Raw genomic sequence first — 27558 nt, forward strand, 5'->3', positions numbered from 1 at the left:
CATTTATCGTCCTCGCAGTCAGATCGGATATGTTTATTTAGTACTGGGTTTGGGTATACTCCAGTCTGCAGGCGTCTCCACGCCATTGCCTGACCTCTATTTAACGCCGTGTTTGGTGGGGGGAAACGCCTCCGGCATTGCCTGTAGTGTTCTGTAATGTCTTGATACGAAATTAATCGCCCTTCTCTATTATGTTCTGCCTGAGCCGAGCCATCCTGTACAGCTCGGAGGTAGAGATCTCGAGCTGCACTGTGGGCCGCCTCGTTACCGCTGACAGATTCATGCGCCGGGGTCCAGATGATGTTGATCGTCCTATCAATCACTCCTTGTGTTAAATTTTTGGTGGTGAGGGGGTTTACCCTCCCCCTACTGAAATTTTGGATTGCAGTTTTACTGTCGCTAATAATATATCTAGCTTTGGTGCCAACACAAGCGATCGCTATCGCAGCTTCCTCCGCTATCTCGGTTTCTTTCCCTAGTATGGTAGCCACCGTGATGAGGGTGCCTCCCCCATCTACCGCCGCTATGGTCATGTATCGACTGTGTCTGTTTCCTGCCGCATCTACGTAGGCAACTTCATTTGGGGGTTTGCTCCGATATATTGTTTCTATCGCTTCCGCCCTTTTCTGTCGCCTTTCCCTATTAAACTCAGGGTGCATGTTTTTGGGTAGGGGAGGGATTCTTAGGTGCGCCCTGATTTTCCTGTCAATATCAACCCTTTCCTTTTGCCCCCTGTCTGTGGCTATTCCAAGGTTACTTAGCGTAGCTCTTCCCACTCGCGTCGTGCTGAGTCTTTCAAGTTGCGAGGTTTTAACCGCTTCCGTGATTTCTGAAATCGTATTGTGCAGTCCTAGGGCCAGTAGCTGCTCCGTCGATGTACATGTTGGGAGGCCTAGGGCCTTTTTAACGCATTTTCTGATGAGCGCGTCTATCTTTCTCCTCTCATCTGCCTTTAGGTTCAGATATGGCGTGGCGTAGCCCACTCTGCTAATGATGAAGGCTTGTACCAATCTCAGGAGTTTTTTTTCCTTGAGGCCGCCTCAGTTACGTGAGACCCTCCTGATGAGGTTTAATGTCTGGGTCGCGTGGTTTTCTAACTTTTTAATGGCGATCATGTTCCTTCCGTGTGTTTGTAAGTGGAGTCCCAATATTCGTATTGTCTCTACTTTTGGTATCTCCCTTCCTTCCACGTACACCTGTGGGTCAGAGGGAGGTTTATTCCTGAGTGTCTTGTCATTATACACGAAGATTTCTGATTTTTCAGGTGAACATTTAAGTCCTCTGTCCGCCGCGTACTTAGAGATGACATCTGCTGCCGCCTGCAGCGTTTCATTGATCTCTGCGTCGCTCCCTCTGTTGATCCAGAGATTGATGTCGTCCGCGTACATTCTGTAATTTAAGTTGTAATTCCCAATTTTCCGCAATTCCTTCGGGAGCCCTCTCATGGCCCTGTTGAAAAGGGTGGGTGACAGTACCGATCCCTGAGGTGTCCCCCTGTTACCTAGCCTGATCACCCCAGATTGTATTTCCTGGAAAGTTATAACCGCCGTGCGGTCCGTTAAGAAATTTCTGACATAGCGATAAGTTTTTAGCCCTATTCCTGCCTGCTGGAGCCCTTCCAAGATGGCTTCGTGCTTGACGTTGTCGAAAGCCCTTTTTAGGTCCAGTCCCATAATGACTTTCGCATCTTTGGTTTTGGAATTAATTATGTCTTGCTGCAGCCGCAGCATGACGTCCTGTGTGCTCAGATGGGGCCTGAAGCCATACATCTCGTCTGGCCATTTCTCTTTTTCCTTCATATAATTTGAAAATTCTGGTCTGAATTATGTGTTTCATTAACTTTCCTACACATGACGTGAGCGATATAGGCTGGAAATTTTCCAGTTTCGGTTGCTTCCCGGGTTTTGGGATCAGGATCACGGTAGCCTCTTTTCACAGCGGTGGGATCTCCCCTTTTTCCCAGCATTTCTGCATGTAGCTGGTAAGGGCCTCTATCGAGTTGTCATCTAAATTCCTGAGCATTTTATTCGTGACTCCATCTGGACCTGGAGCTGACTTGGTTTTGAGTTTCGCTATCTCCGCCCTTACTTCAGCTCTCGTGATGGGCGCATCTAACTTTTCATTTGGAATTCCCTGGTAGTCGGGCAGCCCTCTAATTTCGGTGTCCCCTATGTATGCCTCGACGAGTTTCTTCATGAATATGTCATCGTCCTGCTCTTCGCATGCGTGTCTAACCTTAGCCATTTTGACTCGTGCTTGTGTTTTGGACGTTTCAGGGTCTATTAAATGTCTTAGGATATTCCACGTCTGCGGGAGGTTCATATTCCTTTACATGTCGCCACATTTGTTAGTCCAATTTTGTTCACATAGTTTAAAGGCGTAATCTTCTATTTCTTTATGACGCGCCAGTCTTCTTCTGAGATTTTTGTTGTTTCTGCCTTGCCTTTTAAGTCGACGTTCCATGTCCTGTTTGGCCTCCCACAGGTGTAGGAGTCGGGCGTCCGCTATTTCCGGAGCTTTTTCCCCTTCTAGCGTCTTAGTTGTTTTCCTGGTGTCTTTCTTTACCGCTTCGCACCAGTCCTCTATATTTCCTATCTCTGTTAGGTCTCTGTTCCCCCTAATCTCTCTAAATCGGTCCCAGTCTGTGATTTTCGTCCGGAAGCACTTTTTTCCTTTGACTTTACTCCTGATTTCAACCGTGGTTTCCACTATTGAGTGGTCGCTCCCCAGGTTGAGTTCCGTATTTAGCCATTGCGTTGTTTCTACGTTTTTAATCAGGGTCAGGTCCGGTGAGGTATCGGCGGTAACGCTGTTCCCCGCCCGCATGGGGTGTAATGGGTCAGTCAGCAATGTTATCCCCAGGTTATGCGTGTCCTCCCACAACTGTCTCCCCTTTGCGTCTTCCTTAGTGTACCCCCACTCCGGATGATGGGCGTTGAAGTCCCCCACTATAATTAGCGGCTGGTTCCCTGCTATCTTAAGTGCCTTGTTCATTATCGCCCTGAAGCGGACCTTCCGTTGTCTCGGTGGGCTGTAGATATTGAGTAGGAAAGTGTTTGATTCCTCCTTTTTTCCTGTTAGAATTTCTACAAAGACGTTTTCTATGACGTTGTCTTCTAATTCGTGTTGGATTGTTGCTATGTTTCTATGCACCAGTGTTGTAACTCTCGATTTGTCCCCTTTCCCACTGTGGAAGGCGCGATACCCTTGCAATTTGGCCGGACCGCCGGTCTCCTGCAACGCTATAGCAAGGGGGGCTGATTCGCGGATCGACAGCGTGCTCTGCAATACCGGTCGCTTGCGTCGATACCCGCGACAGTTCCACTGCCAAATTTGGATGTTATTGGGCGGTCTGTCCATTATTCAACTTTGTTTTGTTCTCCTCAAGTATAGTCACTCTCGCATTTAGGTTGGCGGTTTCCCCCTTTAATTGCAGGAGCGCCTCTGTCATGAGGTGAAAGTGATTTTGCATCTGGAGTCTGCATATGTTGAATCTGCTTGGCTAAGTCCTCAAGTTTACTGTCTCTTTCCTTAGCGAAATTCTTAAGACTTCTGTCCAGTTTCGCATTTACTTTCTCTAGCTTTTCATCCACTGTTAGGTCTGAGCTGTTATCCTCCCTAACTTTGCGTTTAGATGGGGGTGGAGAGGTATCCTCGACCAGCATATTATTATCCGCTCCCTTGTTGCCGACTTGAGCTGTAAGATGTTGGCCTACGATTTTGTTGGGCGCCCCTATTTCAGATCCGCCTGCTTTTGTTTGAGATTTAGTCGCCACTGTATTGCGCTCTGTTTTTAAATTTTGTATTTCCTCCTTTAAACTGAGGATCGTTGCATTCATGCTCCTAATAATGCTTGTTAATTTTTCTATTTCCTCGTCTTTTTTGTCCTTAATATTTCGGCCCTGGGTAACCTTGCCTGCGAAGCTCACGCCTTTGCTCTGACCACTCTCGGTTGTTGGTTCGCCTCGGTCTCGACTGGGGGTCGTGGCTCTCGAGCTTGACAGTCCCCTGGATTGGCTCCTCCGCCTGGAAGAGCTTCGTCCCCTGGAGGCTGTCCGCTGCTCCTCTCCTAGTCTAGGGAAGGAGCTCGTCCTGGGCTTGTACCCTTCTTTCTCCCCTTCTTGTCTGGCTCTTGGGCGGCTCTGGTGTTCTTGGGTTTTTGCGATTTGGTTGGTTGCTCCCTCCGATTCCGCTTCTTTCTTCATCTTCTTTTCCCAGATTCTCTTTTTGATTTCGTACGGTGTACGATGGATCAGCTTGCATTTGCTGTCCCCCAGCATGTGCTCTTTCCCGCAGAGTTGGCACTTCAGCTTGCAGGTGTGGTCCTCTGGTGGATTTTCCTGTCCGCAACCACGGCACTTGATGTTTGTCGGGTTTGGACATACGTCGATTCTATGGCCTAGTCTTCCGCATGCCTTGCATACTTCATATTTCTTCTTATACAGGTAGGATCTGTGCGGGGCTCCCCCAAGGATGACGGTCCTCGGTACTTTCTCCTCCTTGAAGAGTATTAATATAGTCGTAGAATCTTTCCCGAGTCTTCTTACCCCGATAGCCTCCGAGTTTGCCTTGTGCCTTAGCATTTGCATGATGTCCTCTTGGGTGAAAATCCTATCCACCCCGTGCACCACTCCCTTGCCGCACCCGTCCGGAGTGCCCACGTAGGCGAAGACTGCCACCTCTTCTTCTTCCCCTAGCTTAATTCGGTTTATGCTCGCGTATTTCATTTTCCTTTCCCCGCTTGTTGTAGCGATGAGAATGGAATGTTGTTTCGTGTTGGGTATCACGATGTCTTCCTCTTCCGTTTCTTCAATATTTACGCCCGCCGACGCCCTGATCATTCTTGTTAAATATGCGGCTCCACGTTTAAGGAGTCTATATACAAGCTACAGAATGACGAAATTTTTTGAAATGCAGACAACAACTAGGCTCATTTTAAATTTCTAATTGTTTTGTAGTGAAAATGAAAAAAAAAATGATCCGACGCTCAGGCAGGGATTCATTATCGAGAATCCACGAAGCGATGGTTTGTTAAACACATCCGGAAAGGGCAGCAACGCCATCTGTTCGAAAGCAAGCAGCACCATCTTGTGAATAGTGTCTGTACTAACCTATCTTAGTAAGCTTTTTGATAACCGAATCAAATGCTGTATAATCACTTTTATATATCCGGTATATTTTAAACCAGCCAAAAGACGAGAGACAGGAAAGGATGAAGACAAGGCTAGACTAACAACTGAATATTTGTCTTGTTCCTTTCCCGTGTCTCGTCGTTTGGCTGGTTTAAAATGAACCGTTACCAACTCGCCCAGTCGTCAACCTTGTTGAATATCCGGTATACTTTCTTAGTTACTAACCAAATTAAAGCCGCGTGCTACATATATACGGTAATGTATACATCTGTAAACGACGAATCTCTGACATCTGCCGGAATGCCCTGCGATAAATGGTCCGGCCACAGTGACCTTTGAAGACTTCTTGGGCATGGTTTGAGAGTGCGAATGCAGCCAGTGCTTATCCCCCGAGTAGACTAGGCTCACACTGAGCTGGCAGGTTTGTGCTTCTGCACGAAGCGGCTGGCCCACAAAATTTATCGAAAGGATGATACTAAGGAGCGCAACCTAGATGCCTACCAGAATGGACTACATATGGCGAAAGAAAATTATAATTCAGGATGACGTGATATGGCGCCACCTTTTTCGTGTAGTATATATATATATAGTGAAAAATGAAGACCAACGTGTGAAACACTTTATTGACGTTTCGGCTGTGGAACAGCCTTCTTCAGAATGTCCAGAATGTCGGTTGGACATTCTGACGAAGGCTGTTCCACAGCCGAAACGTCAATGAATTGTTTCACACGTTGGTCTTCATTTTTCACTACTATTGACCGTGGCCAAGACTTCATTTTGGTGTATATATATATATATATATATATATATATATACCGGTCGTAGCGTTACAGGAGAATGCGCAGCTAAGGGCGTATGCAACGTCACACAGAATTCTTCAGCCACCTGCGCCAGTTCTCCCTCCCTGGAAATTTATATAGTTAGGAGACAACAAGCCAACTGACATCCGCAGACCGACGTCTGCCAACTCGGCATCGTTGCTACGCCAGAAATTTGAAGAACAAGATACTCACCTGCCTCAAGATTACATAGTAGTGTATGTAGATGGAAGCCTGCAAGGCTGTGAAGCCAAAACGGCAATCTACTGTCCACTGAGACCTAGCCTGAATCAGACAACTGCGTTTCAGCTTTCGGAACCACTTATATCTTTCTGCTCTGAGATTGTGGCAGTTCAGGAGGCACTCTGCTCCGTGAATTCTATGACCATGCTCCCTACAGCCCACGTTGTCATCCGCGCTGACGCATTTCAAACAGTACGTCTGCTCCGACGTGTCAGCCGCTGCCCTAAAATTTGCCAGGACATCCACCAGCTTGCGGCGCGCATCCCACAATCAATACGCATTGAGTGGGTCCCACGGGATCTGCTGCCTTCCCAAAGCCAAGCTGATTTTGCAACCCACCTCGTCAGCCAAGACGCATCAATCCCACGGCTTCTCGAAGTCGACGCTACCCTCCTTTTGTCAAGAAAGGAGCACGTCCGGCGCCACACACGTGCAATTATCCCTCCGTGTGCGATATCCCTTCCCCGCGGTCTCACCCGTGCAGAGGAGGTTGCGCTTAGGAGGATCCGGGTCAGTGTTGCCCTTACACCAGCTGTAACTAGGACGTGGTCATACTTCCAACACTTATATCCTCGCCCAGGATGCCCGATCTGTAAAAACGAAGATGTCGAGGCCGCCATCCACCACTTGCTGTGGGACTGCCCAGCACTCAAGCCAACACGAATCCGGCACCTGAGCATAGCTGGCCTTTCAGCAACCAATCCTGCCTCATACGTCACTTGGACGCAGGGACCTCATCATTGCTCACTTCTGGACTTCATAAAATCAGCCAACCTTTTTCCATTCATTTAATCATTTATTCATTCTTCATCTCATACGGTACTGATGCCCTGAGGCAATATATATCGACTAAAAAAAACACCTGTTGGATTTTTGTTTCAATTGGTTTTTACGGTTTTACGGAAGGGAAAATTAATTTTCTGACTAACTTTTCTGTGGACACCTGAACTGTAGCTTAAGGAAAAGTGACACAACCTGAACTACACGACTTCATTTTTCCTGCTATGTTCCGAACACTTTCGAGAAAATGTTAGTAGAAATTTATTTTTGTCTTTTCGACCAGAGGAAGTTTATGCGCTCTTATGTAATATGGTCAAGGAACGAAACACCATATGGAAGGCAGAGCTGACCACGCTGTCATGAAGAAAGTCTACTCCATGACCGCATAGGCTATTGGCCATCGCAACAATTAAACTTTCAATACATCATTCACGGATTTCGATATCAGCTCCAGAAAGTTTCCTTTGCTTCCATTTCCGCATGCACGCAAAAAGAAGCGCTTCAAAAAAAAAAGGGATAAGAAGGCAGAAGAAAGCTCCCCTTCACGCGCGTGGAATAGGTTACGTGGAGTTGCGGAAGATTTGAACTTACACAGCAGGGTAACTAACAATCTAAACAGACACTGGTGGTCAGGAGGGCAGTTCGCCCGCGCGGACCAAATAGCATCCGACATTACAGCTCATTCTCTCCCACACCATATCACCTTATCGGCGTGTCAATTGTTCTTGCAGTGAAGGACTGATAAACTTTATGCTAATGCCCAAGTCTAAAACTTGTGTTCGTTACGATGGATTGGTGTACAGAATAGAGTACGAAACAAGCCTCCAATCCCTCAATGATATTTTGCATTTTCTCCAGACCTAACCAGAGAGCTGCTGCTTTTTCTGATATGCGCAACAATAATTTGCAGCAAAGAAGCAAATTCTTTGAAATTATTGTTTCGCGAATTACATATATATAGATAAGAAACTAGCGCTCAAAACCACTTTTCACAGTAAGAATTACTCGCAAGCACTTCAAGTACAATTTCATTCAATGGAGTTTACACATAGTTACTGATCTGCAATTTGTTTCGCGTAATAGAACCAAGAAATAGCAGCGTTACCGTTTCGAGACATTTATTTTCAATGCTTGCAGACCGCCAGTTCCCTGCCCTGAAATGAAATAGAGAAAAGATGGAATTTGCAAAAGTTAGATTAGCGGTATGGTGATCAGAATGAGGTGAATGGCATTTGAGCTGGAAAGAGTGGAATGGGAGAAGCTCAGGGTATAGGAGAGAAGCGCAGGCGCACGATTTTCTGCCTGATACACCTTTTTCCCTTTGGAACGCAGGGGAGCACTCCGAAAATGTTCAGCGGCATTTGCACAGCACAGCTGATCAAGAGTATCTGGCACTTCTTAGGCTGATGGGAGGCCCCTGTGTGGCCGACTACCTTTTGACTCATACATACAAAGCTAGAAACAAAAATAAATTACACATTTGTATCTACCCGATGGCTAGCTTTCTCAATTGAGTACTCACAAAGCTGCATAGCGTTTCTTTGTGGCCGTTTGGCTTTTCTCACGCGAAATGTAATAAGTCATTCATATTTTAGAAATCTATACGACCATGGAGAATTTCACTGAAATAATTCAGACAAGGGCGCTTCAAAGTTCAATTGACTCTTCTTTATAGTCGCTCATGCGTCAAATTTTTCCTTGAAAATGTACGCGGCTGCTTGGGCTTGATTAAATTTAATGTGTGCACGAACCGAACTTCCTAAACACGGACGCTACCCAGCGCGAGAAAGTGTTTGTTTTACCAGTGCGATATCAGGCTACGGAAATTGCGTAATTGGTAATGCGGTCGCGGCCAGGGAAGTTGGTCTGTGCTGTTCAGCACAGGTTCTAATCAAACTCGCGACCCTAATCTATTTGTTGAGTGTTATATACACTATGCGTTAATCGCGTTGTTCGCGAGGTTACACTGTGACGACAGCAAGTGGTTTCAGTGCGTCAGGGCTACAAGTCAGACATACACCGCACTGGTCTAATTTCATTCTCTGCACACATTATATGGTCGAGCATGTCCGGAATGCCATATCCCGTACATTCGAACATCAATTAGGCCAGAATACCTACATGCCTCACTGGTTTCTCCAGAAAAGCCCCTTATATTTTAGAAGTGTAGCTGACGCTATAAAAAGGAATTGTACAAGATTTAACTTTCTTTACAGGGCTTTGCACTCAGGAGACCTCTTACATTATATACCACGAAGGAAATGCTTATCCAGAGCTGAAAAAGCCTGACTGATAATTAAAATGGAAATAAACAACAAACAGATAGTGGTATGATGGCCACAGCGAGTCATATGGCACACTTATTGATTGTGATCATAAAAGAAGACATCTGGTATTTTGGGCTCCACCAAATATTGACATCGTATGCGCCATATTGACGAAATGTCCGAAAACCACCAAGTTGTGGTAGCAGAACAGTTGGAAAATATTTCAATAAACTCTATGTTGGAGGGCTGTACAAGATATAATCACTTAAATGTATCTGGCTCTGTGAATAATTTTAGCTATACCAAGCCCAAAAGCAAGATACGTGTTGTACAGCTTGGCCTTGAAATTAGTCACAGGCTGAAAGTAGTGGCTAACAATGTGCTCCAAATGTCACCAGAGCTTCTAAATTCCGATATGCACATTTTCTGCATTGGCCGCATCCGCACACGAAGAAGGTGATCAGAGAAATATGTCCCCCATGATGGAGTGTAAGCGGCTGCACGTAATCAATGTAGGTAGCGTGCAGTAATTACAAGAAGGGCAGTAAGGTGAGCAAGTTGGTCGAGATGCCTGGCTGTTAACGGTCAGTAGAAATGAGGAGGACACATTGAAAAGAATACGAAGAGGCCTTACATGAAAGAGAATGTTAATGCACAGATGTGCAGGCTGATATCAGGCGGTTACGCAAAGGATGTAATCATGTTGGCTAGTTGCAGACTGTTAATGTGGATCAAGGAAGGATGAAAACCTAAACCCATAGAAGGAAGAAATTGGGGTCGCTGCGATTGCATATGTTGTGCAGCAAATGCCGAACGTTCTGAAGAAAGTAGCAGGATTGCAGGATGGTCCTAAGTTCCGGTCATATCATCTGCGCCTCGCAACTGGGGGCAATCTGTTCTTAAATTTAACGAGGGTTAAAAATGCACAAAAAGGAACACTTGTGAACCATAGAGCTCCTTATGTAACATATATAGTTTGGGTTGTGTACACGTTACCCAAGTTCTGTAGTGCCTTATACATAGGGTGGACAGGGCGGTGCAATATAAAAGGATTAGGAGAGCATAAAGGTTCATTATTTGGGGACTCCCTTAACCACATCTCAAAACGCTGCCACACATGTAAAATCAGCGAGAAAGAAGATGCAGTGCACTGCCTTGTTATGGAGAACCACAATTATTTTCCGATACCGTGATCAAATTGTTCGCGAGATAATGCAAGTAGCGGGCAGCGGGGACTTAATACTTTTGATTTCTCATTCTTCGCATGTATTGTACCTTAGTGTCAAATGAATGTTTACATGCTTGAACTTCATAAGAGCCCATCTCATATATAGATGGACCGCCTAAGTTTTACCTGAAAGGAAATGATAAGCATGGCGGCGTAGTACAGTTTTAAGGCAAAAGAATTTGACAGCTAATCAATGGCGTCCGCAGAAAATTTGCATATACACTGTGCGCAAGATCTGTGCGCACAATATAAGTGCGAGGTGTATCAATCGAGGTGTTCGGGGAATCAATAGATTGCGGTGGCCACGGAGCATACTTTGCGCTACACTGTAACCCGAGTGATACCCACCAGCTTTGCAACTGACAGCTTCAATTCTTATCCACGACGTCGTCTTGCATCATGGTGCTCCACGCCAGCTGCTCACTGACCGGGGCCGTTGATTTCTTGCTCGAGTAGTCTACAATGGCCTCACCGAATGCCACCACTGCGCGCTCATGGATATGCTGTCAATATATGTATCGGATGATCCCCGTTTCTGGGATATTACTTTGACTTTTGTAGCGTTCGCGAATATGTCCTCCCGTCATAATACAATGGGCTACTAGACCTTCTATCTTCTATTCGGCAGCGACTCTTCCCATCCGTTTGACTACCTACTTCTTCCCTCCACTAATGCCAGTTCCTGTGTTGGTGACGCTCTATCCCAAGGTGACGCCACCCGTGTTATTGCTTGCCGCCAACTGGCTTCCTCACCAAACTCTCAAAAACGTCGCCATGATTCTTGTCATCGGGATGTGCACTATAGTCCGGGGTCTCTCGTCTTTCTCTAGACCCCCGCTCGTAAGGCTGAGCTGCGCGAGAAGGTCTTGCCGCGCTATCCAGGCTCATATAGAGTTTCAAGAATAGTCACTTCCATGAGATAGGAGATAGGATGCATCCGCCACGACAGTTCGCTATGAAACGTACCGAGATCGTTCATGTCGCCCGAATGAAGCCGTACTACTCCTTCTGTTATTCACTGATATAGTACGCTCCGGGGTTGTGCATTTCCTGCTTGAAAAATGTTACATACATGTCCTGCGTCCCCGCACATTGAAGGAGACGATGATCAGCATCAGAGAGAGAACGAAGACGAAGCTGTAGCAACGATGGTTAGTGCTAAGAAGCTTGGCGCTTGCTGGAACATTCACAAAAATTATCGGCTGAGTCTGTTGTGTTTTCCGGGGCTAACCGTCTCGCCGTGCATCATTATTGTAGATATAATTAGATCCGTGGGCCTTTTTTCTTTTAAATCTGTATCATAGTTCGCTTACTGTTTCATGCTTCTCTTTTCGTCAAGTGCTTGAGATGATATATCAGAAAAAGATTATGAACCCTCACGGCAATTAGATTTGACCGTTCTATCACCTTGAGAACTATTGTTAAGGTTTATTTACAGAATGGTTCTGCACCTTAGCCTGATGTGCTAACCAACAGATGGTGAGCTTCCTCTTCTTCCACTTCTATCCCGGAGAGCCTCTTTTTGCACTTTGTTCTCTTCTGTTCGCATGCCTAACATTTCCCCCTTCGCAGACTAAGCCCCTGGGCTGTCAGTCAGAGTCCCGAGCGAGAGTGGCAGCGCTTCATTCTTGCGACATGAACTACCTGTGTTTTCCGAGAGGGGCGACCTTGGGAACATTGGCGAGACACGACGTAGTTCAACTCGTTGACGCGTTTGAGCACAATAAATGGGCCTGTGTAGTGCGACAACAGCTTCTGGGACAAACCACGCTTGCGGAGAGGTATCCAGATCCACACTAAGTCGCCGGGAAGATAGGAGACATCCTGATGCCGACGATCGTAGCGCTGCTTAGAGCGGTCCTGCGAGGCCAGAGTGCGTAATCGGGCGACCCGACGAGCCTCTTCAGCACGGCAGAGGGTGCTCGAAACAGACGGCTCGGTATCGAGCGAGAACGGCAAAATGGTGTCAAGAGAACGTCGAGGCGGACGGGCGTAGAGGAGGAAAAATGGACTATAGGAAGTTGTCTCATGCTTCGAGGTGTTATAGGCGTAAGTAATGAAAGGAAGCACGTCATCCCAGTTCTTGTGACGCTAGTCAACATACATCGCAAGCATGTTCGTCAGTGTCCGGTTTGTACGTTCGACGAGGCCATTTGTCTGGGGATGGTACGACGTAGAGTGACGCAACTGGCAAGTACAATAGCGCAGAAGCTGTTCCACAACATCTGCCGTAAACTGGCGGCCTCGGTCACTGATAATTACACAAGGAGGCCCATGACGGAGGACGACAGCGTGAATAAGAAAGAACGAGACGTCAGCGGCGGTAGCGTAAGGGATGGCGGCAGTTTCACAGTAACGCGTGAGATGATCAACGCACACGATGACCCAGCGATTGCCTTTGGACGAGCGGGGAAACGGGCCTATGAGGTCAACACCCACTTGCTCATATGGTGTGGTCGGTGGTGTCACCGGATGTAAGTGGCCCGGCGGAGAAGTGGTGGGGAGCTTGAACCGCTGGCACTGCACACAGGAGTTCACGTAACGCTGAGTCGTTCGACGCATATTTGGCCAGCAGAAACGTTCCTTAATGCTCGTAAGAGTCCTGGCAAACCCCAAGTGCCCAGCTGTAACGTCATCGTGCATAGAGTATAGAACAGAGGAGTAGAGGCTAGCCGGAACGACTAGCAGAAAGCGTGCACCGCCAGACGAGTAATTTTTTCGATACAGCAAACCATCGCGAATGCAGAAAGGGTTCGCAGGTGCCGGATCACGAGCTTTTTCAAAAAATGATACCAAGTCTTGATCTTTTCGTTGTTCTCGCTGGAAAGTGGCAAGATCCGGAAATTGTACGGAAACGGCGGCAAGATAGTCGTCAAAGTTGTCATCGCAGAGGGTAGTTGCGAGAGGCAGCCGCGAGAGGCAGTCAGCGTCAGCGTGTTGGCGGCCACTTTTGTAAGACACTGTAAAGTTGAACTCCTGAAGGCGTAATGCCCAGCGAGCCAGCTGACCGCAGGGGTCGCGTAGATTCACCAGCCAGCAAAGCGAATGATGGTCGGTGATGACTGTAAAGGAACGTCCATAAAGGTACGAGCGAAACCGCTGTACGCCAAAAACGACGGCAAGGCACTCTTGCTACGTCACGGTATAGTTGCGTTCAGACTTGCTAAGGGTGCGACTTGCGTAAGCGACTACGTGTTGGTTTCCGCCATGCCGTTGTATGAGCACAGCACCCACGCCGATGCCACTTGCGTCAGTGTGGAGTTCAGTGGGAGCTGTCGGGCTGAAATGACGCAGTATGGGCCGCGAGGTAAGAAGAAACTTGAGCTGGCGAAACGCAGAATCACATTCAGGAGTCCATTTGAAAGGAATATCCTTCTGCAAGAGGCATGTGAGGGGGTAGGCTACTTCAGCAAACTTAGGAACGAAGCGTCGAAAGTAAGAGCAAAGTCCCAGGAAGCTCCTGAGTTCTTTCACAGACTTGGGCTCCTTGACGCAACTGACAGCTTCAATCTTCTGTGGGTCAGGCCTAACACCGTCTTTGTCAACCAAATGCCCAAGCACAACGATCTGTCGTTCACCGAAGCGGCACTTCTTAGAGTTCAGTACAAGACCCGCTTCCTCCATGCAGTTAAGGACCACAGCTAAACGGCTGTTATGCTCGGCGAAGGTCCTCCCGAAGATCACTACGTCATCTAGGTAACACATGCAAATTTGCCACTTCAGTCCACGCAAAAGAGTGTCCATAAATCTTTCAAAGGTAGCCGGAGCGTTGCATAGGCCGAAAGGCATCACGTTAAATTCATACAACCCATCGGGAGTCACGAATGCCGTCTTCTCCTTGTCTTTCGGATGCATCGGTATCTGCCAATATCCGGACCGTAAATCAACAGATGAAAAGTAGGAAGCTGAATGGAGGTAGTCAATTGCATCATCAACACGCGGGAGCGGGTAAACATCCTTCTTGGTGACAGTATTGAGGCGGCGATAGTCGACACAAAATCGCCAGGTGCCATCTTTCTTTTTCACGAGAATCACAGGGGCGGCCCATGGGCTAGATGATTTCTGAATGATTCCTCTTTGCATCATATCACGGACCTGTTCGTCAATTATCTTACGTTCTGAAGGTGATACACGGTATGGTGTCTGTCTAATCGGGTGTGCAGATCCAGTGTCGATCATGTGATGGGTGCGGGAAGGCGGAATCGGTGGTGGCTGATCTCGAGCAAAGTCGAACACGTCCGCATGTTTCATAAGAACCTCCATCAATATTCGGCGATCGTTGGTGGGTAGCTATTGATTTATCATGGACTGAAACTGGGAATCAGCATGATCTGGACGTCTAGTTGAACGAGCAACGCCATCACTGAACGCGGCGATATGCATAGAAAGGCGTTCTTCAAAGTCGGCGAGTTTCAAACCACGCGGCAATACGGCAGGCTCATTGGTATGGTTGACAGTCCAAAGCGTGGCACGGCCCTTGTTCACTCGAGCAACGCTGCGGGGTACCAACACACTCTTTTTAACACCGGAAAGGGAAGCGGGTTCCACCAGAGCGTCGAAGGCATTGGGAACCGTGCCCGAAGACACAACTGGGACGAAGATGGCGGACATCGCCGGAACGACGGTATCCTCGAAGACAGAAAACATTCGGACAGCCCGCGGCGAGTCGTCTATGAGGGCCGATCGAAGGCTAAGGCTTATTGATATCTCGCCACTGTTGAAGTCGAGAGTTGCGCCACACTGCTGTCAAAAGTCAACTCCTTGAATAACGTCGTGCGTAGAGCGAGGGAGCACCGTAAATTCAGTTCTAAACTCGTGTCCAGCCATCGCTACATTTACATAACAAATACCAAGTGGAACCAATGATTCTCCCCCTACACCTCGAAATGTGACAGTTCTATCCCAACCAAACATAATTTTGCGGCCGAGACGGTTCTTAAAATCTAAGCTCATCACGGAAACTGCTGCACCCGTATCCACTAAGGCCATAACACAAACACCATCCACTAACACTTCCAAGTGGTTCTTCAGCATAACGACCGGTAGAGGAATTGGCAATATCGATGACCTGGCGACCGCACCTCCATCGGCCGCACACGCTAGTTTCCCGGTGGCGGGGAAGAACGGCGGGGAGAAGGCGATTGTCTGGAGCGGCGGGCAGGATGTGTCAGGCTGCGATCAGAAACTGGTGAGTCGTTGCGTGGTGGTACGTAACGGTAGGAGCCCGAAGGAGGGGGATAGGTCGGGTCACGGTCTTCTGGACTCACGGTAGAACGGCGATTCCACCATTGGCGCTGGTAGCGTGGTGGCGGGTTCCGGCGGCGGCAGTATCTGGATATGTGGCCAAGCATACCACAGCGGCAACAGACGGGTGGTTCACGAGCACGGTCCAAATAATAGTCCTCGGTAACAGGATCGAAGCGATCAACAAAGTCCAGCCGCTGGGGTTGTTGCGGAGGAGGTGGCGCCCTGTAGTGGGTACGAGCTGGGGGAGCAGGGCCATATGAGTCGTTTGGGTGGTTACGGACGGAAGGAGGAGCGGTAGAACGCCAAGAAGAGCGCTGGATGGGAGCTGCCTGCAGGGAGCAGCTATCACTGGGGATTGCACTGCGGTTCACATCTTGATGGCGGGAGAGCTCATCACGGACAATTTGGCGAATCATGTCGGCCAAATGCGGGGGCTCATGTGAATGCTCGTGAGAATCCACGCTTGCAACAGTGGTCACGTTAGGCAGACGGCCGAATTTCGGGGTTATGCGACGCAGCTTTAAAGTTTCGAACGTACGACAGTGCTTGATCACGGCCATGGGAGAATACAGGTTTTATTTTGTAATTAAAAAGTTGTATACGTCCACCGCGATGCCCTTTAAGAGGTGGCCAACTCTGTCTTCGTCGGACAGGCTCGGATCCACCGCTTTGCAGAGTTTTAGGACCTCTTCTATGTACATTGTGCATGTTTCACCAGGCCCTTGGGCTCACTGGAATAAAGTCTGCTCAGCGCATTTCCGTTTTGCCGTGGTGTCCCCGAAACAATTACGAATCTCCTCTTCAAAACGCTCCCAGCTCGTTAAGGACGCTTCATGGTTCTCAAACCATGTCAGGGCTGTGGAGTCCAAGAAAAAAAAAAACATTTGCCAGCATTACAGTGGCATCCCAGCGATTGTACTTGCTCACCCGCTGGTAATTGGTGAGCCAGTCGTCCACGTCTTCGCCAGCATTGCCAGAAAAGGTCCGCGGCTCACGGTAATGCTGCCATGCGGGTGCCGCTGGACCTGGCTGCCGTGCATCGCCGTCTTGAATCATTGTGGGTGTCAAAGGGGAGAGCCCAGCGAGTCGTCGGCTCGAACGAGGTAGAGAGGTATCCGTGGTGATCTTTCAGTACCTTCCACCACACTGTTAAGGTTTATTTACAGAATGGTTCTGCACCTTAGCCTGATGTGCTAACCAACAGATGGTGAGCTTCCTCTTCTTCCACTTCTATCCCGGAGAGCCTCTTTTTGCACTTTGTTCTCTTAACGTGACCTTACCTTATCCTAACGTGACCACTGTTGCACTATGATTTCTCTCAATATTGAATGTTTAATTAAGCGTTCAGCTTCTATAAACACTTTTAATTACTATAATGCGAAAATACATGCTGCAACGTCTACCGAGGCAGTCTCTGAATTTCGCGCGATTTCAAACGTTACTTGAAGACAAAAACAGCGGTATCATAGACTGTACACTAATTCACAAACAGAATATTGGTATATAAGATATTCAATATATAGAACAACTCTGAAAAGAACTGATTGCACCAAATGAAGCCGAATACAGATGATTTTTGAAACAGAACATAAGAACTAAACGGATTTAGGCTTTGTAACGAAGGCAAAGAATTGATATGGTTAGCACAACTATGCTAAAGGTGCATGATGCCGTCTGCTGTAAACCACTAGAAGTGTGTTAAGCTGCTTTTTACCATTTCAGCTGATATTTTCTTTTCCCTGATAACACGACTGCAGTTGTCACTTTGGGCGACAGCGCTGACTGTCTAGCATATGAAAGTGTCACTGAGCATGACGTTTGGCCGCAATTCAGATGCTTCAAACCAAATTTTAAAAGGTGTCGATTAAATTTTCTCCTTCATAATTAAAAGCCTAGCAGGCATTAACTGACCATCTTATGATGTATTTGTTGAAGCTATATTTGCAAGTTGTTGTTTTTCCTTGCCACTGGAATCTGTCAAAAGTTGTTCGTGTATATGCGCCTTCGAAGCTTGTGATGTTAATACTTTTGAACCTTATTCATTGATTTGTTCTTTTGATAAAGCTTTTGGAATAGCAATGTACGAGCACATGCACTCACATTTCAAACACAAAATGCGAACTCTTGAGCGCTGTGTAGTAAGAGGACGTCGTGTCGAGGCAAATTTGTGCAAATTTCTTAGACACAGTAAGACCCACGTGTTTAATCGTTTTCAGGTATATGCTATCTACTTTTACTTGTCAAAAGCTTTCAATGCGGTTCCACATGAGTAACTTTCTTACGAAATGTTTCAAAGCCCGCACATTGCTTAATGTAGAGGAAATGACTCATAATCTCACTTGACAGCCATCGTGACGTTGTCCGAATTTCCTGCTCTGTGCACAAAGAGTTTCCACTTCTGACGCTTTAAATCTTTGTAAAATAAAGGCAGGCGCCTGTGCTCACTTTTCAGCAAGTTTTGATCGACTGGAAATTCATGTAGGCTTAGGAATACAAGCGATAACCTAATCATGCAGCTTGTTTACTTTTGGCAAAAATGGTATGTCATGCTGTTTGTATTTGGTTTAGTGTGTACCTAGTGTACACTTTATCTATCTATCTATCTATCTATCTATCTATCTATCTATCTATCTATCTATCTATCTATCTATCTATCTATCTATCTATCTATCTATCTATCTATCTATCTATCTATCTATCTATCTATCTATCTATCTATCTATCTATCTATCTATCTATCTATCTATCTATCTATCTATCTATCTATCTATCTATCTATCTATCTATCTATCTATCTATCTATCTATCTATCTATCTATCTATCTATCTATCTATCTATCTATCTATCTATCTATCTATCTATCTATCTATCTATCTATCTATCTATCTATCTATCTATCTATCTATCTATCTATCTATCTATCTATCTATCTATCTATCTATCTATCTATCTATCTATCTATCTATCTATCTATCTATCTATCTATCTATCTATCTATCTATCTATCTATCTATCTATCTATCTATCTATCTATCTATCTATCTATCTATCTATCTATCTATCTATCTATCTATCTATCTATCTATCTATCTATCTATCTATCTATCTATCTATCTATCTATCTATCTATCTATCTATCTATCTATCTATCTATCTATCTATCTATCTATCTATCTATCTATCTATCTATCTATCTATCTATCTATCTATCTATCTATCTATCTATCTATCTATCTATCTATCTATCTATCTATCTATCTATCTATCTATCTATCTATCTATCTGTCTGTCTGTCTGTCTGTCTGTCTGTCTGTCTGTCTGTGTCTGTCTGTCTGTCTGTCTGTCTGTCTGTCTGTCTGTCTGTCTGTCTGTCTGTCTGTCTGTCTGTCTGTCTGTCTGTCTGTCTGTCTGTCTGTCTGTCTGTCTGTCTGTCTGTCTATCTATCTATCTATCTATCTATCTATCTATCTATCTATCTATCTATCTATCTATCTATCTATCTATCTATCTATCTATCTATCTATCTATCTATCTATCTATCTATCTATCTATCTATCTATCTATCTATCTATCTATCTATCTATCTATCTATCTATCTATCTATCTATCTATCTATCTATCTATCTATCTATCTATCTATCTATCTATCTATCTATCTATCTATCTATCTATCTATCTATCTATCTATCTATCTATCTATCACTTCAGATATAGACTCCCAATAATATAGTATATTACTCCCAAGGGTAATTTGTACATATATATATTAACATCTGGGGTGCATTTTAAGCATATACTTACTTCGGAGTGGCGCTTCTTCTTTTAGACCACTGGCTTCTGTGTATAGGTCCAATGAACTTTGGATTGACGCCAGGAGGGTATGGACCATCACGACTGAAACACACTCCGTACCACCGGCTTCCTTGTTCCCCGTAGCATCCACATCCGACGGGGCATTGATCCCAGGGACCTCCTGGACGGCACTGCGAAGATGCCAGGACGAAAATTGCAAAATTAAATACAGCAAAATGCAAATTGAAGACCACAATGAAATATTTCCGCTGCAAGAATGCCATAATTTTGATCCCCTGCGGCAAAATTAAAATTTTAAGCGTAACAGCCACTGTGACAAAGCTTGTTTTGTGACAGAAGCATTCAGCAAGGTGAAGGTGCTTTCCATTCTTCATCGAGCGGCGCTTCAATCACGTACAAGCGGCTGTCCCGAAATCGGGGCACATTGTTAAGCCGGCACTGCGCGAAGCCCGCGCGGCGTCGCACCGAAAAATCTACGTCTTTTTCGAAAAAGTGAGCTTCCCCGCGCGAGAGAGCACGTAGCTTTGTAGGCGACGGCGTCACCCTCTTTCTCATCACCCGGCGATGACGGTGATTCATGAGTCCGGAAGATGCCAGCCTCTCTAGAACGTTCGACGGCACCTGACCAATGACGACGTGCGGCTCGATGGGAGGAAAAGGAAACGCTTCATCAAGCGAAGCTGTCTGTGCGCGCTAGCCTTGGCGCGTCTTAACAGACAGACGCGGCCCGCCCTATTTATGGAGGCCGCGTCGCTTGTGTAGTGAGTCAGTGATTGCGGCATATTCGCAAGTGCTTCAGCTGGCCTCCCGGGGACCACCCGCCGCTGGCAAGCCCAAATACCTGCGATGGAGCGGCACTCGCCTTACATGGCGGCCACATCGTGACTCTCGAGGCGTCGGACTGCAGCAGTACCCTGTGAACAATTTGGTGGTTGCTGATTTGACTCTGTCGTGTATTGTTCTGTGTCGTAAGCCTCTGTGTTATTGAATACCTCTTTAGTTGCATGGTTAGCGTTGTTTTATGTGAACCTCTCGTCTGTATACTTTAGGTGAGCGTGTGTATTTCTCTGCATCGTCTCTTGCTGTGTATAAAGTTTGTTTTGTTTATTACTTCTGACTCCGACCCTTACTCTAGCTTGAACCAGCAAAAGCTGGGCACCAAACGGTCACCACCTTCTGTCACTAGAAGGTAGTTGACTTCCGACTGAGCTGGCCACCAAAACGAGGGCATCTCCTTTGCGACGGGAACAGCTACACCCACTCACTCTAAGAGTTTCTGGGAGTGTGCGCACCATTAAGGGTGCATCGTTCATAATCCCTGTACTTATTAACGGGCGACAGCTGTAAGCTACATAATAACGACATTCTTCGAAAAGCAGACAATTAGGCTCATTATATATTTACAATTGTTGTGTAGTGAAAGAAGAAATAATACGGTCCGACGCTTTGGCTGCGATAGATTATCGATCATCCAGCGAAGGAATGGTTTTATAAACCCACCCGGCCGGAGCAGACTACGTGCAACACCATCTATTCGGATGCAAGATGCAGAACGTTGTGATTTGTGTCTATACTAATTTGGCATATCATTTTTTTATAATCGCATCACGTGTTGTATACTCACTTTCTACATATGCGGTATACTTTTTTGTTACATCCGAAATTAAGGCCGCGTGCTACATTTATACAGCAATGTATACAACTCAAAACAACAAATCTTTGACACCTTCCGGAACGCCCTGTGACAAATGGTTCTGCCGCAATGACCGTTTGAAGATCCGTTGGGCATGTTTTGGGAGTGCGAAAGCAGCCAGTGCCTATCACCCAAGTAGACTAGGCTGACACTGAGGTGGCAGCTTCGTGCTGCGCAGTTCACAACCTACCTACCTGTCGGTCTGTCTGTCTGTCTGCCCGTCACAACCTACCTACCTGTCCGTCCGTCCGTCCGTCCGTCTGCCTGCCTGCCTGTCTGTCTGTCTGTCTGTCGGTCCGTCCATCCGGACGTCCGTCCGTCCGTCCGTCCGTCCGTCTGTCCGTCTGTCTGTCTGTCTGTCTGTCTGTCTATCATCTATCTATCTATCTATCTATCTATCTATCTATCTATCTATCTATCTATCTATCTATCTATCTATCTATCTATCTATCTATCTATCTATCTATCTATCTATCTATCTATCTATCTATCTATCTATCTATCTATCTATCTATCTATCTATCTATCTATCTATCTATCTATCTATCTATCTATCTATCTATCTATCTATCTATCTATCTATCTATCTATCTATCTATCTATCTATCTATCTATCTATCTATCTATCTATCTATCTATCTATCTATCTATCTATCTATCTATCTATCTATCTATCTATCTATCTATCTATCTATCTATCTATCTATCTATCTATCTATCTATCTATCTATCTATCTATCTATCTATCTATCTATCTATCTATCTATCTATCTATCTATCTATCTATCTATCTATCTATCTATCTATCTATCTATCTATCTATCTATCTATCTATCTATCTATCTATCTATCTATCTATCTATCTATCTATCTATCTATCTATCTATCTATCTATCTATCTATCTATCTATCTATCTATCTATCTATCTATCTATCTATCTATCTATCTATCTATCTATCTATCTATCTATCTATCTATCTATCTATCTGTCTGTCTGTCTGTCTGTCTGTCTGTCTGTCTGTCTGTCTGTCTGTCTTTCTATCTATCTATCTATCTATCTATCTATCTATCTATCTATCTATCTATCTATCTATCTATCTATCTATCTATCTATCTATCTATCTATCTATCTATCTATCTATCTATCTATCTATCTATCTATCTATCTATCTATCTATCTATCTATCTATCTATCTATCTATCTATCTATCTATCTATCTATCTATCTATCTATCTATCTATCTATCTATCTATCTATCTATCTATCTATCTATCTATCTATCTATCTATCTATCTATCTATCTATCTATCTATCTATCTATCTATCTATTTACCTGTCTGTCTGTCTGTCTCTGTTGCGCCGCTTGTCGAAGACAACCAGCACTCCATTGAACACATCAAAGTGCACAGGCGTTCTATCATTCGTTTGCAAGAAATTAAAGGCGTAGTGAGGACAGCGGAATCCCGCTATCCTCACGATAGACAAGGGAAACTATGATAAACCTTTTACGATCTGGAGCGGGAAGCGAGAGTATGCAGTAGTTTACTGCCATCCAAAAAGTCTCTGCAGAACCTCCCGAATGGCTCTGGGGTTTTAATGTGACGAGGTCAGCTTAACGCTGGCTGATCATGACATTCATTCAGGTATATTGCCTTGTGTGTCATGTTTTGATCGGAGTTTCACGTACGTCGTATGCAAAAGCCAGGCAATAAAGAAAAAAAAAACTCCGGAGCGTAGCGTCAAGCGATCGGCTCGGGATCCAAAAGACGGAGGGTCGATTCCCGGTGGAGACAAGGTTTCTTTATATATTTTTAACTACTTACCTCGAAAGTTTTACACCCTCCACAGACAAGCTTTGCCGAAAGCCTCTGCCGACAGAACCTGCTGACAATGATGAGGCATTAAAGGCTTTCGCCTGAATATGCCGTGCTATAACCGCCCTATGCTGCGCAATTTTCTTATTAGCCGTGAAAGCCCAGCTGCTGAGGATTAGCATTGTTCCAGATCAGTCGGAGTAAAATTACGACCCCTGCGGACCACCGAAGAATTGACGCCTTTGAATTGTGGTGCTGGCGAAGACTCTTGGGAGTCCTTTGGACTGCCAGAAGATCAAATCAGTTGATATTGTCGACCATAAACCCTGACTGGTCATTGGAGGGTCAAATTCCAAAGTTAAAGCTCAGCTACTTTGGTCATCTGATCAGAAGAGAGGAGTCGCTGGAGAAAGATTTGATGTTGGGGAAGGTTGAGGGTCGCCGGAGAAGGGGTAGGCAGCGAACGCGGTGGTTAGATGGCATCCTCGAGGCACTGCAGATGAAGTTACGTGATGTTAGGAAGATAGTGAGAGACCGGAAAGCGTGGCGTGACATGGTCCATAGGGTCACGAAGAGTCGGACACGACTGAACGACTGAACTGAGACACACCAGCAATTCTTGACCGTTACCTTCCTAAAAAAGGAAGCTTTAGAACTTAATGATTATAAAACCATCAATACCCTTAGTCTGCTTCAAAATATTAAGGGCGCCATTTTTATGGACCAGTGTTCAGAAAATATTCTGTTACTATCTTCTCGTGCAGGAAAAGGACACCAAGTAGACCCGGTTTATTCAGAAAATTCCCTGAAGTTATTTGGAATCCTCAACAAATGCCCGGAATTATTTTTTATAGAGAATATTTGCACTTCACGAGAACATTTAGCCTCGCGAAGGGTGCAGTGTTATTTGAGAGGGCAGTAATCCCGATGCCGCGCAATTCCCCACCGGATTAAAAAAGAAAAAAAATCCGCGTGTCGATGGAATTGCGCAAACAGGTTTGGAGTGCGACCTGATGCCGATGAACACCTCCGGCAACGCACTCCCTCACCAGAACAGGAATTGGCCACCCTGGTGCAGTAATAGGCCACAACCTCCCATGATTAGTCCCACAAAACCTCTGGCGTCAGTCACCAGCGGCTGCGGAGCAACGTACCACGGCGGCGGTCAGACCTGTGACACAGCGGGGGGCGCTAAGAATCTCTGGCTCCGCTGGACAGGCCGGCATTGGAAACTGACTCTGACAATGTTTAAGGCTAGAACCCTAGCCGGTGAAACTAGTTTTGCAGTGCTGTTAGAGGAACTAGAGGGTATGCAATGGGATGTCATAGAGCTTAGTGAGGTCAGGAGGCCGAATGAGGTATATATTGTGCTGATGGACGCGCATGTACTGTGTTATCGAGGTTTACCCGAAAAGCGAGAACTAGGGTTAGGTTTTTCTTGTCAATAAATATATAGCTGGTAATATAGAGGAATTCTATAGCATTAATGAGAGGGTGGCAGGCCTCATAATTAAACTTAATAAGCGGCATAACCTGAAGGTTGTACGTGCCTACGCACCAAGATGTAGTTGAAGACTTCTATGAAGATGTAGAATTGGCAATGTGGAAAGGAAAGACGCAGTATACTGTACTAATAGGCCATTTCAAAGCCAAGGTAGGGAAAAAGTATGCAGGAGACCAGGCAGTAGGTGACTATGGCATTGGTTCTAGGAATAGCCGGGGGGAGTTCCTAGTTGAGTTTTCAAAGCGCAATAACGTAAGAATCATGAATACTTCTTTAGTAAACGGAAGAAGCGGAAATGGACATGGAAACGCCATAACGGGAAGACTAAAAATGAAATTGACTTCATAACTTGTTATAACAGCGCCATTATGCCGGACATAGAGGTAATTGGGAACGTGCGATGCAGTGACAAAAGGATGGTAATGGCTGGAATTACTCTAAATCTAAAAAAGGAACAGAACAGATTAGTAAAAAACAAGTTCATAAGTGCATTAGCGGTGAAGGGGAGGGCAGAAGAGTTCAGGATCTCGTTATAGATAGATATTTAGCTCTAATAGAGGATGACGAAGTTAGTCTTGAAGCAATGAACAATAATTTCATAAATATTGATACTGTGTGCGCTGTAGAAGTATAGGAGGTGGAATTTTTTAAGAGGAATCCGGTAAGCTGTCCAAGAAGACGAAATATTTGATTACGAAACTACAAAGTATGAAAGCCTCCAATCCAAAAGACCAGACAGAATTGGCAGAGATATCAAAACTAATCGATAAGCTCAAAGTGGCCGATATAAGAAAGTATAACAGGGAGAAAATTTAGCATGCTTTAAAGAGCGGGGGAAAGCCTAGAGCGATGAAGAAAAAATTGGGCATAGGCAAAAATGAGATGTATGGGCTAAGGGACAAAGCGGGCAATGTCATCTTGAATATGAACAAGTTAGTCAAAGCAGCTAGCCGAGGAGTTCTATACTGATATCTACAGTAGCCAAAGAAGTCAGGACAATAATGTGATTGGCGGCAGGGAAATGAAGTCAGACGTTCTGCCAGTGACGAAGGACGAAGGTAAGAAAGCATTAGAAACTATGAAGAGGGGGAAAGCAGGTGGAGAGGATCAGGTAACTATAGATTCGTTGAAGGATGGGGGGGGGGGGCTATCGTGCTAGAAAAATTGGCCACCCTGTATACGCAAAGCCTGGTATCATCGACGGCACCGGAACAATGGAAGAACGCAAACATTATCTTAATTCATGAGAAAGGGGACGCTAAAGACTTGAATCTTTACAGACCAATCGGCTTCATCATCATCATCATCATCATCATCATCATCATCATCATCATAATCAGACTGACTATACCCACTGCAGGGCGAAGGCCTCTCCCATATTTCTCCACTTAACCCGGTTCTGTGCTAGCTGCATCCACCTGACCCCTGCGAACTTCTTAATCTAATCCGCCCGCCTAATTTTTTACCGCCCCTGCTACGCTTTCCTTCCCTTGGAATCCAGTTTGTTACCCTAAGCGACCATCGGTTATCCTCTCTTCGCACTACATGTCCTGCCCATATCCATTTCTTCTTCTTAATTTTCACTAGAATGTCGGTAACTTGAGTTATTTCGCTGACCCACTCTGCACGCTTCCTATCCCTTAATGTTACCCCTACCATTTTTCGTTCCATAGCCCTCTGGGTTGTCCTCAACTTAAGTAGAACTCTCTTGGTTAGCCTCCACGTTTCAGCGCCATGGGTGAGTACAGGTAAGATGCAACTGTTATACACTTTCCTCTTTAGCGATACCGGTAAGCTGCTAGACATAATCTTCGAGTGCTTGCCAAATGCGCTCCATCCCAATCTTATTCTTCTTGTTATTTCCTTTTCATGGTCCGGATCTGCGGTTACTACCTGTCCTAAGTAGACAAATTCGCCTACTACTTCAAGTACTTCGCTACCTAATGTAAATTGCTGTTCCTTCCCGAGGCTGTCGTTACTGTCGTTACGTATAAGGTATTTACCAAGGCAATTGCTAATAGAATCAATACAGCTTCAAACTGCAACCAAGCAAAATATAAAGCAAGGTTTTGGAAAGTTACTCAACTATCGATCATATTCATATCATCAATCAGGTGATATAAAAATGCTCGGAATATAACCAGCCCTTATACGTAGCATTCATTGATTACGTAAAAACATTTGACTCAGTTAGAAACTCGGCGGTAATGCAGGCAATGCCAAATCAGGGTGTATACGAGCCGTACGTGAAAGTGCTGAAATATATATATATATATAGTGGCTGCACAGCAACCATAGTTCTGCCTAAAGAAAGTAACAAAATTCCCATAAAGAAAGGTGTTAGGCAAGGAGACATGATCTCCTCAGTACTATTCACAGCTTGCATACAAGAAGTATACAGAGACTTGGAATGGGAGTAGTTAGGGATAAGAGTAGATGGAGAATACCTCAGTATTCTGCGATTTGCTGATGACATTGCCTTGCTAAGTAGCTCTGGAGATGGACTGCAAGAATAATTGATGACCTCGACAGAAAAAAGTAGAAAGGTAGGCTTGAAAATCAATATGCAGAAGACTAAGGCAATGTTCAACAGCCTAGGGAAGGAACAGCAGTATACGTTAGGTAGCGAAGCATTGGAAGTAGTAGGCGAATATGTATACTTAGGAGAGATAGTAACCGCAGATCCGGACCATGAAAAGGAAACAACAAGGAAAGTAAGATTGGAATGGAGCGCATTTGGCAAGCACTTCCAGATTACGACTAGCAGCTTACCGGTATCGCTCAAGAGGAAGGTATACAACAGCTGCATCTTACCTGTCCTTAGCTATGGGGCTGAAGCGTTGAGGCTAACAAAGAGGGTCCTACTTAAGCTGAGAACAACGCAGAGGGCTATGCAAAGAAAAATGTTAGGGATAACGTTTAGAGATAGGGAACATGCAGGATGGGTCAGAGAAATAACTCTAGTCACTGACATTCTAGTGTAAATCAAGAAGAAGAAATGGGCATAGGCAGGACA

At 45.4% G+C, this 27558-nt stretch overlaps 2 protein-coding genes across 3 annotated transcripts in view; both read right to left on the reverse strand.

The window, feature by feature from the left end:
* The window catches only part of LOC146174041 (uncharacterized), a 264164-nt gene that overhangs the window by 110261 nt on the left and 126345 nt on the right, over window positions 1-27558 (reverse strand). The window lies entirely within an intron of this gene.
* LOC146174045 (uncharacterized) overlaps window positions 1-27558 on the reverse strand; it is a 66529-nt gene that overhangs the window by 773 nt on the left and 38198 nt on the right. The window contains exons 4-6 of the mRNA XM_084584254.1: window positions 19518-19699; window positions 8079-8127; window positions 6670-6783 (exon numbers count right to left, since the gene is read on the reverse strand). Coding sequence (XP_084440380.1) covers window positions 6670-6783; window positions 8079-8127; window positions 19518-19699 — 345 coding nt within the window. The remainder of the gene's footprint in view (window positions 1-6669; window positions 6784-8078; window positions 8128-19517; window positions 19700-27558) is intronic.

This window comes from Amblyomma maculatum, chromosome 11 (genome assembly GCF_055883805.1).
Source record: "Amblyomma maculatum isolate TAMU_Amacu chromosome 11, ASM5588380v1, whole genome shotgun sequence".
NCBI lineage: Eukaryota > Metazoa > Arthropoda > Arachnida > Ixodida > Ixodidae > Amblyomma > Amblyomma maculatum.